This window comes from Lutjanus erythropterus, chromosome 14 (genome assembly GCF_056507025.1).
Source record: "Lutjanus erythropterus isolate fLutEry1 chromosome 14, fLutEry1.hap2, whole genome shotgun sequence".
In the NCBI taxonomy this organism is placed as follows: Eukaryota; Metazoa; Chordata; class Actinopteri; order Lutjaniformes; family Lutjanidae; genus Lutjanus; species Lutjanus erythropterus.
This window is the reverse complement of record NC_139330.1, coordinates 24,500,857-24,518,357: the sequence shown is the minus strand read 5'-3', so window position 1 is coordinate 24,518,357 and position 17,501 is coordinate 24,500,857. Positions and strand designations below refer to the sequence as shown.

Genomic DNA, 17,501 nt, shown 5'->3' with positions numbered 1-17,501 from the left:
GAAAATAAGAATTGTTGCATTTTAGTTACCATAGAATGAGCCATTTATACAGAAGGCATGGGTCCTCTGTCATGGAGGCTGCCATGTTGCACTGCCATGTTTCTACAGAAGCCCAGAACAGAGAAACCAAACACTACAACCTTTCATGTTTTGCGCAAATTTCATAGCCACCGTAGGTTTTCTTACACACTTACAATGGCAGAGTGTGATGAGGTGTTTGCAAACAGCAAGCTCACCACCAGATGCCACTAAACTCCACATACTGGTTCTTTAAACTATATTTTTAATGTACTTTTACAAAAGTATACTATAAAATAGATGTCATTAAATTCAACTTCAGTGTACTAAAAATAAATACACTAATTCTGCAATACTTACAGTATAGGGACTTACAAGAAGCATATTTTATTGTAAGTGTTGTAATTTATACATTGTTGTAGACAACTTTTAAACAGTATACTAAACTGCAGATGCCAATAGTGATAAGTTAGTTTACTTTAGAGTGTAATTATTTTAAAGTCCTTGTAATACACTTTTAGTGTATTTTTTTAAACTGGAATATAGTATAAAACTGATATACTAATATTACAATAAGAATATATTAATGGTATATTGCGTGTATATTAAACTCACAATAAATTTTAATGCACTTTTAACTCAAACAAGGTAAACCTTAATTTCACTAATTAAGCATGTATTAATACATACACAGCCATATACATTAAGTATACTACTTGCACTTTAGCACATGAAAGTTACTAAATACATTTTAATTTCAAATTATGTTTTCTACAAACTTAATTACAACTAACACAACTTAGTACAAAATTAGCTCTTCCAAAATACCACACTTAAAGTTAACACACTTATGATGATAAGTCTGACTGCAAATCAAGTATGCTAACATTTCATACACTTACCGTATGTATTTTTCACCAGGGATGCCAGGCTGAAATATGAGGAAACAGGAATAATGTGATGCATAAGACACCAAGAACGTTTCAATTTAATATAAAGTAGCAGTTTGAACAGGTTTAGTACAGGTCTCTTTAATTTTGGCCCTCTTTGCCCTCCATTTCGCAGGCCCTTGACTTGAGAGGAACAGTTTGCTTTGGGGGTCATCATGTCTTTTCCACGAAAGTCCTCTAGATGGCAGTCGAGGAACACGTTTGGCTCTGCTCCGCTCAGCCTTCAGTCTGACGGGCTCTGCACCTGCCTGCCTGGCGGACGCTCGTCCCCTCACTCACAGTGTAGACTGTCCTCTGGTCGGGGCTGTTTGTGAGCTCGGTGAGGCTGGCATCCCGCGTAATCCATCCTATAGTTTTGTGAATGGAGGTTAAATTGATAAGGACAGCCAGGCCTCAGTCGATCCCTGACCTTTTGTTGTGCATGGGCACAAAAGGGAGGCGTGTCACAAAGCCGAGGCTTTTTAACTGCGTGTCACATATTAGGCCAATCACTGAGATATGGTGCGATACATATTCTAGAATTATGGCTCCAGTGCAAATGAGCCTTTGTGAGCTGACTTTCCTATTTTTCAAAAACAAACGTTTTAAAAGAAAAGATTTGAGTTGCAAGCCGAAAATCATCAATCTGTTTTTGTTCATCCACATACAATTAAACAAATGATGCTGAGAATTTCATCTTTTTCACTGTACATAATAAATATGATATCATGAACATATGATGATTTCTCTGTAGATATTGTTCTGTCACAAATAGCCTGCCCAGAATATAACAATTACACACCAGTTTAATTAGCCATATTTAGAAGCAAAATCCATAACTTTAGCAATTATTTTCTAACAATTTCAGCTTAAATCGGCCTTTCTTTAGTATTGATTTTGGTTTAAGACATCAACAGTTGCCAAATCTAGTTTTAACTTGATTTTGACAAATACACAGTCCCTCCTTTTGCCGATTTTTAAAAAGATGTGGGTTACAGTCGTTAGTACCAAAGATCTTTGGTGTCATTATGCAGAATCAGACAGCGTTGTTGGCCTGAAACCTAGTTTTCAGTGGAAAAAAATGACAGGAATTTCACGCATTATCTTAATCTTAATGGCTAAAGAAAAGGTGTGGCGTGTAGCCTATGTGTGAGGTGTCTGGTGGGCACAGCAGGACCGGGTGTCCGTGTCCAGGTTCATCCGGTGCTTCAGTACCAGAGCAGGCAGCAGGAGCTCCAGCTGACAGACAATAGCCTTCAGCATCAGAGCCGGGAACAATCACCAATTCATGGAAGGAAAAGGGGGAACAGAGGAGGGACTTGTCACCAAAACGCATCAAGTCCGGGAAAAGGTTTTAATGGTTTCTTGCAAATAAATAAATATTCAGTGATGTACATGTGGAGACCTCTGAGACTGCTCACAAAATGAGTGAAAGAAAGGATGTTTTGAGACCCGTATAAATGGAGAAAATAGTAAGGGGGCAGGTCATCTGCTGATTTAAATCTTATTTTTAAAGATAAACTTGAACTTTTAAATGAACTCCTAAATACTATCAAGATATGATCCCTTATTGTAACTGTGGTCAAGTCCATAGAAGTCAGGCAAAATTGGGCACAATTCATTAAAAGTTGGCTATTTAAAGGCATAATATGCAACACTTTCCTAAAAAAAAATGCATGGACTCATATAAAACAATCCATTTCAGTAATCACTTATGTCCCACTAGAAGTGTGTGTTTGTGTCTGTATCTGCAGAGACTCCGTTCCCTGCCTTTATTTCCTCATTTTCTCATTGTTTTGCTGTGACTGGGACCTTTACCGACCAAAAACGTCCGTATTTGACGTCCTCAAAACTCAACAATTTATCTTTCTGGTGCATTTACACACAGCTCGGACAAATCTCATATTAAAATATGTATCATTGCAGCGGGTTCACGTAAGCTTTTAAATCAACTCCTGTATAATATCAAGATATTGTTCCTTATTGTGATGTTGGTCAAGTCAATTGAATTTGATTAGGGACAATTAATTAAAAGTTGGCTAAAAAAGGTGGAGGGTGATATGGGGGATTTAATTTTTCAGTGTAGCTTAATTCTGAAGATAAACAGCCCTATCATTGCCTTTTATTTCTGGCACATGGTGCGTTTTAAGTCTGCGTGTTCTCAGTGCATGTATCAGTGCTGTATTGTGCCGTGCCGTGTTAAGAAGGCCTGAGAACGGCGGTAGAAAACACAGGTGCTGGGGCTCTATTTAAGCTGCTCAGCCCTCTGTCCACTCGGTGTGCACAAGGCGAGAGATCACAGCCTGCACCCAGCGCCCCCACCCCACCCCAACACACACACACACACACGCACACACACACACATAACCTCCCTATATGCTGTCCGTGTGAGGCTCCACGCGTGTACGTGCGCGTAAGCGAGAGAGGTGGAGGTGGAGGGGGTGGGGTGGGGGGGGTCATGTTCGCTTGAGTAAGCCAGAGTTGGGTTGCTTTCATGTTATGCTTGTTTTAAAAAGATGAGGCTTGTGCAATGGCAGTCCACACTAATAAGCATTAGACTGAAGTATTTCTTGACACCCCCACCACACACACACACACACACACACACACACACACACACACACACACACACAACCTGACTATGTAAGAGAGAGGGGCAGTATAGGCCTATGATCCCATCTGTCTATACACGGTAGCCTCTATATAATGAAAGCTTATACACCGCCGATCCTGTATCACTGCCTCCTGCCTTGTGTGACCTCCAAATTGCAATTTAATAGAAGGACACTTTCAAACGCTGCCCTTGTCTTAGAGCCAGTGTGTGTGTGTGTGTGTGTGTGTGTGTGTGTGATAAATGGTGTGTGTGAAAGAGACTGTGCGTGTGTGTGATGGGACTGATCAGTTGACAGCAAGCAGCAGGTGCATGACGCCTGGCATTGGTTAAAAACGCGCACAATTTACGGATTCACAGCCTAATCGAAATTACACAAAAAGTCAAAATGTCACACATCTCACTGTTTTACCTGACATGACAAAATGACAAAAGTCTCCAAACCCCATAACCACACACCAGTATTAATCAAGACTTAATCAAATTGAAATAGCTTTATTTTAAAGGTAGAATCATTAAGATTTGACCGAGGTTTTCATAAACGCACCAGAAACATGTTGAGTCTCATTCCCACGACGTCAAATACCGATATTTTGGGTTGGTGAATTATCTAGAACATAGCAAAAATAATGAGAAAATAAGAAAATACGGACAGAGGGCAGGGTCTACATACTAAATACAGACACCGCCACAGTGGGTTATAAGTGATGATTTAAAGGGATTATGTTTGAGCCTGCACTTTTTAAAGGAAATGTTGTATATCATGCCTTTAACCATATAGCCTAATTTTATGTCATTCCAACAAAGTTTATGAAGTTCTATGGTACTTTTTTAATCTCGGATAATCCCTTTAAAGGTAGAATAAATAGGATTTGTTAGTTGCCGTTTGTAAACACACCATAAAGATATTTGATTATTGAGTCTCTCTCTCAGGACGTCAGATATTTTGGGCTGGTGAAGCCACTGGAGCGCAGCAAAATAATAAGAGTATAGAAGTTATGGTTGGACTGCGGGGTCTCTGTGAATGCAGGCTTTGCAACACACTTCTGGTGGGTCGTGTGTGATGATGAAGAGGGATTGTTTTTGTGTGAACAGCATTTTTTGGGAAATTCCTGCATAGTTTTCCATTAATATTATGAAAATCACGTGAAAAGCTGCAGCTATTTGCTGTAATTCCCCTAAAACGTGTTGCAGGATAGTTGCGATTTCATGGTGATGTTAAATATAAAGTATAATTAATGCAATTGTCGTGGCTTATAATTGCTGCTAATATTTCGCATAATAACCCTGAAAATGAGAACAATATCTCTCCGCCTTAAACGCAAATTGTCAGGTCATGCTCATATAACTTAGTAGCTATAAAATGCCACTCAGTCAAGAGGAATGCTGCAGCCCTGCGTTTTACCTATTGAAGAGAGCAGAGAGTGAGAGCAGAAAGTTTAGTCTAAAGGGCCCCGCTCATTCCTGCACTGACAGCAGCCGCGCTGCTCAGGCTATAGGAAAACTGGTGCTCTTTGGCTGCTGCATGAATACACACCAATAGGAAAGTTGTGTTCAGTTAACCGGTGAAATCCGAGAAAAAACAGGGCAGGGCAAGTATTTCTCACCGCCAGACTCCGGCTTAATAGTCCCCCCCTCCTTCCTCTTGTTCCCTATAGTTGCACTGACAGTGCCTGAATTAACTCTGGTATACAAGATGTTGTGGTTAGGAATGAAAAGGAAGGTAAACTATGACCTCTAAGCGGATCATCGCGGCGCAAACAACCATCAATCCAAACAAAAATCAGTCATATTTTTCCACAGGAGCACTCGCTTGTGCTTTTCTCCTCTTTAAAGACACTTTAAATCACTTTGACTTCAAATCTGGGAGCCATAAAAAAAAAAACTAATCGTCTTTATGTTGTTGACGCGCAGCTCGATGTTCATGCAAATCTTGTTTGACAGATGCACTTGCACTGATAAATTCAAAACAACTTAAGGGAGCGAAAAGAGAAAAACATGCGAGTCTCCATTGTTGCCGCACTTGTCTCACATTCTCGTTTACTCTCATGTAAGTATCACACACAGAGATTACTCCTCGCTAAGTTCCTTTGTCTTGTGATCCATATTTGAGTTGACAGATCACGAACAAGAGCTCCCCCACTGTTAATGACCCCAGCCAGCAACAGATAGACTCACACTTCCAGCACTTTTTACTACTGCCACTCTGGCCTACATATGTTAACAGCGCGGACAATCGTGTACCTGTTTACATGTGTGTCATTTACATGATTAAAGACGCTCTAATGAAAAATCACTGTGATTTTTAATTAATATCGACTTCTGCTGTGTCTCTGGTGTGATATCCTAACACTGAATTCCTGTAACGTTGCTTTAACACGTAGTTTGTTGGTGCATTTATGTAAATATTAAATATATATATAAATATTCTATTTCTCTTTCCAAAGTGAAAGGCAACGGGCCCATGAAAAGGTGTAAAAGGCGACTGTTAAAGTTTGTATCTTTAGCTGACTTGTTTTTACACATTATTTCAAACAAAAACATCGCTTTCATTATTTTTTTCTTGAGTAAATTAAGTTTATATCTGCGTATTTACACTGTGTTTCCAGAGCCCTGGGATAATGAACGTAACGTTGCGCAAATGAAGCCCATTCATCGCTTGTTTTGTATTCATGAGTCCCTATCAGTGGCTCCATCTTTCAGATATAGCCCTAATCCTCGTGTCCTCCTTTGCCGATAAAAAATGCTCTTCAGTTTACGATTAATTTAATCTCAATCATAGCCGGGACTTGTCGCAGCCAATAAAACTTGTGGAGTGCGTAAATGGAGAGGTGGGGGGTGTGTTGATAAGGGTCTGGTGGTGCGGCGGTGCCATGGCCCCTCGTTGCTCTTGATAGGGCATATCTGTCTCTGGCAGGCCGATTTAAGACCCGGAATGGGTTTAAAATATGATACAGATTCTCTTCATCTGCAATCGACTGACTGCCAATGAGTGCGGCGAGAGACGGTTTGTCTCAGCCAGGCAGGGAGCTGAGCTCTGCGTTTTGTCTGCATTATGGCTTCGGTTATTTCAGGATCACAGGCCCATTGAGTCGTATGGCTGAAGCTTCTGACACACTTGTTTTTGTGTTTTGATTGTATCCGTCTGAGGGACACTTGAGCATGCAGATAGTTTATGCGCGCATTTCATTCAGTGGAGACGGATAACATTGAGGAGAAAAAAAAACATAACAATCCATGGTCAGATTGAAAGTATCCACAACAAAGTTTACTGTTTATGACGATTTTGACCTTTGTCTGAATTTAAATCTCGGCTTTAAAGCAGATGATTGCACTTTACAACAATAAAACAAATATTTAACTTTGTTGAATAAGTTATTAAAATGTTAAGTTTGTTTTACACACCCCAACCCATAGCCTCTTTTGTTAATAACTTATAGCCATTAGATTAACAAATGTAACTAGTCTAATTAGGCCCGTTTTGTATTAGAATCAGTTCCCTGCTCTCTATTCTAGATGTTAAATAGCCCCTTTCAGCCTCTTTTGCGTGCGCATTTACACACAGAGCGCCCAAAGAATTTTATATTTAAGCTTTCAGAAAATTGCCAAACATCCTGGCAAAAATATCTAAACATTCTGACACCACTTTAGGCCCCAAACTGTACTACTTGTTGGAGACAGTAAAGTTTTAGTCTGACTTATTAAAATCAAAGGTCGGGCAGAAATCTGTCTTGGTGAAAGAACTGGAGGTTTACACCGTTGATGACGGCGCCGTAGCGTTTTCTGCCAATCTCCACTTTCTAAAAGTCCTGCGCTCTCCCTGAGCCAGACATCAGCATCTGTCCTACTTTCTGATGACTGCAACACTCACAGAGTCAACGCGTTTTGCACAGTTGCCTGCGGTTAATACACCGCCGTATTTATATGGGGAAACCCTCAGCGCTGCTTTTAGGAAGCAGAAATCTTTGCGCAAGTGTTTCCACCAAAACTATAGCTCCTGCAACAGTGTCCTATAGCAAATCTGCCCCAGTCTGCAGCATAATTGGTTGGGGATTTAGATGGAAAGGGACTGCAGGAGAGAAAGCCTTTTTTGGAGGGGGAAATGGTTCTCGTCCGAGGAAGAAAAGCTCTTTTCAGCTGGCCACAATGGGAGATTGGGACAGGGGAGGAGTCCCATCGTGATTAGCCCATTTAATGGCGCGTTTACTTAATTTCTGTATTCACTAGCAACGGTAAACAAAAGGGGAAATAGCACTCACATTTTTAAGTGCTGCACGACGTTGACGTTTGCCAGAATGTGTGTAGGATACAGAGGCAGTCATATAGGGCGATTTTACGTACAGCACATGGGTTTGAAATAATAATAATGAATTTAAAAAACGGGTAAAGTTTGACTTCTTCCAGGAAATAAAATCTATATTTATCTATACTTACATCTACATTTTAATTACAGCACTTGTTTCCGCTTTGTCACTGTAAAACAACCAAACATTTTACACCAATATAATAATAAAGTAGTCTTTAAAGTCAACTCTGTTCTAGAAATAAACCCAAACTAATTTTAGGTGAGTTCAGCCCCGCTGACAGCGAAACCTGTCCGGGAACGCATAAGCCACGATCAGAATTAATGCTTCCACAATCCAATAATGACCCAATATGAACATGTGTTTAGCCACTTATCAATGTCCTTATCCGTAATCGGATGGAAGAACAGACATCATGTAAAGAGGTACATCAAATTGAATACTGTATTTGATTTAGAAATGTATGGTTCATTAACATAATAACCACGCAAGAAAGAAACATTGAATGGACTAATGTAAATAAGCGCTCTGAGCGACCCTGAGGCGGCAGAGAGGAGAGGAGGGGGGCAACCTGCATGTAGACTTGAATAAATGTAGTAATAATAAGCTATTCCACTTCTAATTTAAATACATATTTTTTCTTTTTTTCTACATTAATGTGACTGGTAACTTATGTCATTTTAAATCCCGCTCCCCCAAAACAACCAAACGCAACAAAAACGCCTAGAGCACTTCAGTTGTAAGTTTTGACAAATATTTTATGTAGGAACACCAAGTCAAGAAAAGTGAGGAAGGGATAGAAAAGAGGATGAGACGGGGAGAGCAATAATTATGTACAAGCATATTTCTACACGTATATTACAGACCGGGAGAATGATCGCATTATTTGAGATATACATAATTCAATATAAAATTTTGAAAATAAAAATAAAAATCTGATACAGTCATAAACGATCCCGTTCGACATTTTTTGACCATGTATGTACCCCACACAGGCAGTGACAGAAGTGTATTTAAAAAGGTGCTTACGACTTAAAATGATTGTCTGATGAACACAAAGTAAAAACAGGATTGCATCTTGTCTGCGTGGCGGCTGCTTCGCCGTCATCATCATCATCATCATCATCATCACTTGGACTAAAAACGGAGATGGGTGTGGGAAAAAAAAAAAAGCGACGAAGACACCAAGACGATCTGTTTTTATTCCCTCTGATCGATGTTCCTGGTGGAAAATCTTGCACTCAGGTTATTTTCCCTGATTACAAAATAAAAAATAAAAAAAAAGACATCATGCAAGTAGTCTAGTAGTAGTAGTGGTGGTGGTGGTGGTGGTGGTGGTGTGGGGGTATGAAGAGGAGGGGGAGGCGTGGGTCCTTTGAAAGCGCTTTTAATAAAAAAAAAAACGACGTGCTTTATCTCTTTTTATTTTAATATTTATATCAATCGGTCCTTTTTTCATCCGCGATATTTCATAAGTCTTTTTTTCTTCCTCTCAGGTCCATTTTCCCTGTAAATATTTCTCTTTTTGTTTGTTTTTGTGTGTTTTTTTCCTCCGTATCATACATCGCACTCCGAGTCACTGGATGTGACGGACAGGATGGACGTCCCAGTATCAACTCTCTCTGTCATACTGGAAACGCTGGTGGTGGGACTGGCCGCGGTCGAAGGCGACTCTGCCGAGCTGTGAGGGGTGAGACCGGCCTCTGAGAGGGACCTCATACCGCTCGGTCCTATTGCTTGGTGCTGGAGCCTGGAGAAGAAAAGAGGCGAGGAGGGGAGGGAAAAGGAAAAAAAAAAGAAGAAAAAAAAATGAGAGAAATGGCAATTAGACCTGAGAATGTCCCCCTTTCCCCTCCTCCTCCTGCAAAATAGGGGTTCAAACTCGCCTTTTCTTTCCCCCTGCCGGCCCCAGCCATGCATGCATGCTTTTATCAAATAGCCAGCTTTCAGGGGACAAAACACAGCACTATTTAGACTACCAAATGTTGGAAGAAATGTGATGGGTTCTTTTTTGTTTTGTTTTGGGTTTTTTTAAAATATAAAAGTAGGCCTGATCAGCGCGCAAGTCAGCATTGTGGGATTTAAATTACGTGTCATATCAGTGCAGAAAAAAATAAGGTTTAAATCCAGCTTGGTGTCTTTTAGAAAAAAAAAAACAGTTTGGTGGCATTCTTTACAAAAACAGTCTGTAACTGTTTTTGTTTTTGTTTTGGTTACCATGCGCGTTTGCTTTACTTTATTATTTCTCTTCATTGCTGCACGTGTTATATTTATCTCATAAATCCCCGTAACTGTGCAGCTTCATAACCAAAAATATTATTCAAAAAAAGTAGGCCTTTTCGTCCAATTGAAAAATGTCACGGGGGCTTTGACACACAGATGTATTTCAGTCTGATGATGGAAGTGGAAGTGTATGAATGAGTGACGTGGAGAGATCCAAGTTACTCCAATCATCCTAAATGTTTATCTCCAATCCACTCATGATAATAACTCCATCACGGCGGGATAATGTCAGGCTGGAAATATATCTCTTCATTTAGCAAAAAGATTAGAATAGTGTTCATATGGCTTAGTACTCTGCGAGGTATTTTCTAATCAATTATAGCATTTCAACGGAATGATACCACACTTAATGTTATGAATACAGCCTATGTCTTCAAATGCTTTTTTAATACGCATGCTCATTTTAGTCGAGTAATATTAATAATAATATCTCCATTATCCCTTGAGATAATCTGTTTCAACAATAAGTAACATGTGATGTTAAAATAAAATGCACTATAGGGCTACATAGTAAATGTAGCTACTATACGCTTCGTATCTTAAATAATTCATTAAATAGCTGTGATTACAAACACAATAATATTCAAAATTATTTGCAAAAGCTGACAATTTAAAAACATTTTGTTTTTAAAGGTACAGAGAGTGAGAATAAACGTTGGCTGAATAAATATTAAGACCTATCCAGTCCTGTTTATTTTATAGATTTGACTGATTAAAAATAATTCATAATGCTGCACAATATTATCACTCCAATAGTGACGATGTTATATATAAGTAAAGTCTACAAATTTTTACACATAAAATTACAGAGCTCTGATATTTATTACAATACTTTCACTATTACGGAAAACGTAAACAAACTGTTTCTATTTAAAAAGCAACATAGCGCAATAATCGTCTCTTCGGTTTAACAGTTTGTGTTTTTATTACTATTATTTTATTATTTATTGTTACTTCAGCAGAAAACTTAAGTTTTAACATTAGTAGTGTTTTCAGTCTGATAGTTCTATATTGTGGTCAAAAAGTCTGCAAAGTAAAATTAATTATATGCCGAAAATGTTTTAAGCAGCTTTTCTAAATGAAAAAAAAAATCTTTTCGTTTGAAAAGACAGTTTGGGATATTTACAACAGCATAAATCGTGTTTTCGATGTTCATCCACTTCATAACAAAAATGTCGCCGCAGCCTGCTCCCTCCCCCTGCCAGACACACTCGTCTTTTTCCTAGACATTCTCTGTCCGCAAGAACAACTACATGTTTTTTAATAAACCATCCTCTTTTTCATTTGAATTTTTACATTAAAGCAAACTTTGGCACATTCTTGTGTTTTGACAGCGAGGACAAAAATCACCAACCTGTTTTTGGCCGCCGCGGCTCTGTCTCGTTGCCTCCGGTTTTTAAACCAGTTTCCGACCTGTGTAGGAGTGAGTCCAGTGGCTTGAGCCAGTTCCCTTTTCTTGCTGGGATTTGGATATGGGTCCTGAAGGTACCACTCCCTCAGAAGGCTCCGTGTCCGCTCTTTGAAACAGTGCGTCTTCTGCTCGCCGTCCCAGATGGTCCGAGGCAGCGGAAACTTCTTCCGCACCCGGTACTTATCGACCGGTCCGAGGGGACGACCGCGGAGCTTCTCGGCCTCCTGGTAGTGCGCTTCCAGCCACATGGCCTGCAGTTTGCCGTGCGAGTCCTTGGTGAACTTGTGGTTCTCCAGGATGTGGTAGAGGTCTCTGAAATTCCCCGTGTGGAACGCCACCACGGCCCGGGCGCGCAGGATGGACTCGTGCTTGTTGATCGCCTCGCATGCTCCCGGAGCCACCGGCAGGGACCAGAGGAAGCGGCCCAGCCGTTCGATGTCCCCGGTCTCCTCTAGCGTCTCGCAGACGCTCGCCACCTGCTCCGGGGAGAAGTTGAGGGTCGGTAGCTGAAACATGGACAAGTCTTCTGGAGACCTGGTGGTGGGAGCGCTGTTCGCCAGGAGCAGAGGGCGATCAGCGAAGTTTGGCAGGAAGAAATGGGAGGGATAAAGCTCTAAGGGGGATCTGAAAACCATGGAAATGACCTGAGAGAGAAAGAAAATTATCGAGAAAAGGGAAAAACCGAAAAAACACGGCCAGTAAAAAAGATTGAATGATTCAATGGCTATCGCCTAATGACACCAGCCTCATAATATCTCCCCCCTAAATCCGCCGTTGAGTGTAGCATTGAAACATTTTGTTTCCCTTTTCTATTGGTCTTCTTGGTGTCGTTGTAGCGTTGTCATGGCAGCCCTGCCAATCACTGTCAAGCGTGCCAATCATTAGCCAGTACGTAGCGCGAGGCTTTCACCACTTGTGCAGCACGCACGGGGGGTTATCAGAGTCTCCGATCTCCACAGCAACCCTCCCACCGCACCGCGCGCATCAGGCACAAGCCAATGCTCGCCTATCTGCTGAATGGAATGAGCAATTAGAGGGTGGAATATTATTGCGATCTTAACGAGGCTCGTTAAAGCTAAAGAAGATATGTAGACTGGAGATGCTTAGCAGAGACGGGAAGGGAGGGAGGGAGGCAGAGGGAGCTTTAAAAGGGTGACAAATGGACAACCAATGACTGCAACTCCGGAATACACGTTTTGAATAGAAGCGAGTCAATTTGCACATTATTTTCGTACAGTTTTTCCTGTAGTAGCTACTTTTTTTATCTTTTTTATCAGCCAATTCATTTTTGTGCGAAGGAAAGGAAGGCGTAACGTTTTTCCTTTTCATATATGTTATCACTTTCCATTTTCTTGTTTTCTAAAAGATCAAATTATGACACTATCCTATAATCTTTTGGCTTCTGCCCCGGACTCGTCGATGATTTAAAAAAAAAAAAAAATGTATGTTCGCAATTTTATGCCTTGGTCTGAGCATGACTTTACTCGGACTCGCTGGTGTGTTTGGTGGGTGCTGGTCCGGGTGGAGGCTGCAGTGTGATGCCGCTCCCCCTCCTGCTGTCCCCGGCCTCGCCTCTGTGACGCTGGGCGCAGCCCTGGCCCCCTGCCCGCTGCCTCCTCTCCAACCAACTACATTTATTGTTCCAAATGAATATCGATGCGCAGCGTTGTGTTGATTAAACAAAGGTCAAGGCGTTTCAGTTCGACAACTAATTTGTCAATGGCTTCGCCCTTTTGATGCCACCAGTTTAGCACGGGTTTTTGTCATAGTCCAACCCTCTAATTAATACCATTAGTATTGGAATTACAATCAAATGGCAACATGAAAGCTTCTTGGGGACATAAAAGCAGTTTTCATGTATTTGATCTAGTGGTTAGGACATGATCAATGTCCACATCTAGTCACAGGACTCGGCTTATAGCAGTAGCCACGGCGGTGTGATTTTCATGTTTATGACTAAAACGGCTTCATATTTAGACAGGGCTTATAGGGTGTTAAAATAGTGTGAGTTCACTCTAACACGAACAGTGCTCACATTGTGAAAGGGCCGTGTACAAGGCGTAGCATCTAGACTCCGCTTAATCCGCCCTCAATAAAGCTGACATAATGATCCTAAGCCGCCTTTCTACAAAATCATTCAGGAATTCAAAACTTTTCCTTCCCTCTTTCAGATTTGCACATTCTCCGGGGGCTGGCCAGATAGACCACCGACTTCAAGCTCGGAGGGACAGTGAGTAAAGACCAGCTCGACATGATGCATGTGTGGTCAATACTACCTGTTTCTGTTCCCCATTTCATCTTTTAACCAGAACACTTTAATAAGTGCATATTCAAAGCGCGTAATTACGCGCATTTGCGCACTTTTACGCAAAGACGTTTTGGTCAAAAAGGTGTTTGTTTAATTATTCCTGCATGCAGGTACGTGCACGTATGTTGTGCAAGTGTCTGTGGGTGTATGTAATGCAGGGCTTGAGATGATCTAGTTGCAGGGTCACGCGTTTGGTTTGTGCGTGTCTTTTGGCATTGTGTGCGTGTGCGCGCGTTTGTGAGGGGGAGTGGGGTGGTATATGGGATCAAACCTGTCCACTGCGCTGCTACACGAACCTCAGGAGAACTAATTCCAAGTGGCACTTGAATTGGTCCCGTTGGAAAGCTCTGTGGACTGGAAGTAAAGGCTGGTATTTTCATGCTGGTGTTAAAACTAACCTCCTAGCCTACACCCCACCTCCCCTCCTTCTCACACACACTCTCACACACACACATCCACGCACGACCCCAACAACATTAAGTTGAAAGTGCAGGCTTAGGAGCAGCACTCCTCCGAATATGCAGAGCCTCCTACCTGCCCGGGTTCCCGGTGCACCAGTTTAGGTGCTCACCATTCAAACTGAGTCTGCAGGTATTATCCAGCATTATGTGTTTTGTTTTTTTTTCGGAGGAGCCTTGTCTGGGAGTAGCCCCTCGCAGGCAATTCGGAAATCACTCCGAGAGGAGACTAGAGGTGAAATGTAAAACCTGAATGGGGATTGAGGGGGAAAAAGCCACTGGTAATTCACATTCTTTTACATGGCTTTTGTTTACGTTAAGCATGTAATTAACACCCCCCAAACAAGTTTATTCACCTGCCCTAATTGTGTGTTTATCCGAGGGCTTGCTGAATGTTCCGAGCAGCGGGGGACGAGAGCTCTGAATGCACGTCGAGCATTTAGCGTCTTCTCCGTTTACTTACAGCCTAAACCTCCAGACACGACAACACAAACAGCAGTTTGCACGATAAAACACTGTTAATATGTTGGTCAAGTAGACAAATATGCATGTCGTCTGCTTTGCACCCACATCTCTCCTCTTATCTGACCTCATTTCTATTGATTGATTGGTCGATTTATTGATTGTAAAGCACTTTGTCAAACTTTTTCTTGCAAACTTTTACATAAATAAAGTTTTTTGCTGTTAAAGAAATGCCACTGTCCACCTCTTGCGGGAGGCAAATGAATGAATCTAAAATGCAAGTTACCACTCCGGTTGATTGCCAATTAGTAAGTTGTTTTCATTATCAGTCTGTCTGTTCCAATAAGGGCAGCAAATAAACAAAGCTGATGTTACGTCATGTACGGGAGTGAGAGAGGGAGAGAGAAGAGGACCGGATGAGAGAAAGAAAGGAAAAGGTGTTGACTGTAAAAGGTAAGAGGGAAAGAGAAAGAAGGCACGAAAGAAAGAAAGGGTCTTGATTTATTTTTTTATTTTTTTGCTCCCTCGTTGACCCCGGTTTGGCAGAGGCTGGCCAGAAAAGCAGCACACCCCTCCCTGGCAAACACAGGAGAGACTCATGTGCCTGCTGCTGCTCCATCCTGGATTCATCTCAACAATACACAGGACCAGACTTTGGAGTAATGACTGGTACGTACACACACACAAAATGTTTTTGATTTTCGTTGTTCATTTAAACTCACTCGCCTCTTAATGTGCATGCACACGCACGATCAAGTTTATTTTTCAACTTTTAATTAGATTTCAAATGTCGAGAAATTAATGGCATTTTATTTTAATGATGTGGAAATTCAACGCAGGTGTTTTTTTTTCACCAAACATATCAGGAATTACCTTACTTTCTTCTCTTCGTTCTTGTTTTTCTCGTCTTGCTCTTCTTCGTCCCCTGCAGAGCTGAGAGCAGGCTTCAGTCCACCGACTGTCACCACTCGAGCTTGGGACTGGACGTGACACTGGTTCACTGCTGTTTCACCGGTCAGTTTGTCCAAAGATCAGGATGGAAATCCGACCCGCTGCACCTGTAAGTTCTATCTCAACAAACACGTTTTCCGACTACGATGTTGCCAAAATGTTCGGTAAAGTCATTTTATTTTTCGGACGCTTTTTGAAAAAAAAATATTTCAGAAATAATTTGGATGAGCTCATCGGGCCCTTTTTTGTATGAATGAGCAGGTAATTATTTTCTGTTGGATTCATTCCTTTAGATCACGAAAGTCCGTTTTTAGTTTGGTGTGTGCCATTTTTCTCCACCGAGCACCGGGGAGATCTGTGCCTATGCAGAGCAGATGTGTGATGCTGTCGGGACGGGGCGCACAATCCCCTCCGTCCCATGCTGGTCATGCCAGGAGACGGAGACTCCACACTGTGTGTACACTGTAAAAAGTATCAATCTGAGCAACTAATTGTCGCTCTGAGTTTTGAAAATATGTGCCTCTCACTGAAAATGTGTGAAACAGCTGGTGACGGGACGCGATTGCCTAATTTCATCTGTTACCAGTGCCATATTTATATTTTTTTATTTTTCATTGCAATTCTGGGTCAGAGCATCTTTCTCGATTGCAATGGAGAAATATTAAACATATTCTGTTTTGCTTTAAGATGCTAACACTTGTTTCTGTAAAACTCCAGCAATGCGTAAAATGTCTGGAATCTTTCTTGGCAATGGCAGAATTTCACCCTGTTTGGAGAAAAAAAAATGAAATTAAGACTGGAGTCTTTAGATATTTTTTGCAGTGTATTCTTCCCTGCTCTGAAATAAAACCTATGCCCTGCTGCTGTGGCAATGCTATATTTAGTTTTCATTTTTACACATTTTAAACCTAAAATTACGCATGCTATTTTGCATACAGGATTTGACAGGATTTACTTGATTGAATGACCTCAAGCGCAAAAACAATTAATTCGGTTACACCTAAAAACTGTAAACAGTTGCCAACTAAGTGCTTGTCACCACAGGTGTAATAGGTCGTACTTCTTGCACGTTTGTAGGAGCGCACAGTAACACAGTGCCTTCATTTGAAATTCAATAAATAGGAAAAACGTGACGACTGAATAAACGCACAATTTTTGTGAAACTGTTGTCATAATGATCTGTAAATGTGGCGCCAACTTTAACAGCAAAGCTTTAACAAAAGTTTTTAACACCTCTCTCTCTCCTTCTCTCCCTCTCTGTCTCTCCCTCTTTCTCCTTTCTTTTATTGTTTTTATTGTGTGGTCTCATTAGGGGGACTTCCTGGCAGGGCTGGGAGCTTGTATCGGAGCTGTCCAATCAGTGTATTTACACGGGTTGTTAGCGACAGTTAATGAGGGCTCCTCCCCGGGCCGGTAGAGAAAGGCGCCTCAACATTAAGATTTACCTTGTGTCAACTCGTTACTTCTAATGAACCTCCATGCAAAAGCCTCCTCGGACTCAATGGAGCCGCGCGCCCGGATCTTGTGTTTGAGATCCTGGAAGAGTGGAGCTGCGAGCCTGCCTCCCTCTCCTCCCTCTCCTCCCTCTCCCCCTTTTCTTCCGCTCACTCAGGGAGAGAGTTGCTTTTTCTCTGCAGGTCCCGACTCCATGATGCATGCATGCGTGCCGGTGTGTGTGCGCGTGTGTGTGTGTGTGTGTGAACATGTGTGTCGAATGAGTGTGGGTGGTGCATATAGCCTATCTTTATAGGCAACTCAGGCATCAC

At 41.5% G+C, this 17,501-nt stretch overlaps 1 protein-coding gene and 1 pseudogene across 2 annotated transcripts; one reads left to right on the top strand and one right to left on the bottom strand.

The window, feature by feature from the left end:
* Positions 1 to 1,085: 1,085 nt before the first annotated feature.
* Positions 1,086 to 16,296, top strand: LOC146315611 (uncharacterized; annotated as a pseudogene). The gene is made up of 4 exons (XR_014771829.1): positions 1,086 to 1,287; positions 13,728 to 13,790; positions 15,331 to 15,453; positions 15,716 to 16,296. The product of XR_014771829.1 is annotated as an uncharacterized LOC146315611 (transcript).
* On the bottom strand, positions 8,600 to 12,373 carry six3a (SIX homeobox 3a). The gene is made up of 2 exons (XM_084735339.1): positions 11,500 to 12,373; positions 8,600 to 9,612 (listed from the first exon to the last, which is right to left on the bottom strand). The coding sequence occupies exons 1-2, from the start codon at positions 12,189 to 12,191 to the stop codon at positions 9,420 to 9,422; spliced, it is 885 nt and encodes a 294-aa protein (XP_084591465.1). The 5' UTR covers positions 12,192 to 12,373; the 3' UTR covers positions 8,600 to 9,419.
* Positions 16,297 to 17,501: the final 1,205 nt, after the last annotated feature.

Coding starts and splice junctions, on each gene's coding strand:
- six3a (XM_084735339.1), bottom strand. CDS start 12,191: ATGGTTTTCAGATCCCCCTTAGAGCTTTATCCCTCCCATTTCTTCCTG. Junction 9,613..11,499: donor GCCGCGGCGGCCAAAAACAG/GTTGGTGATTTT, acceptor TTTCTTCTCCAG/GCTCCAGCACCAAGCAATAG.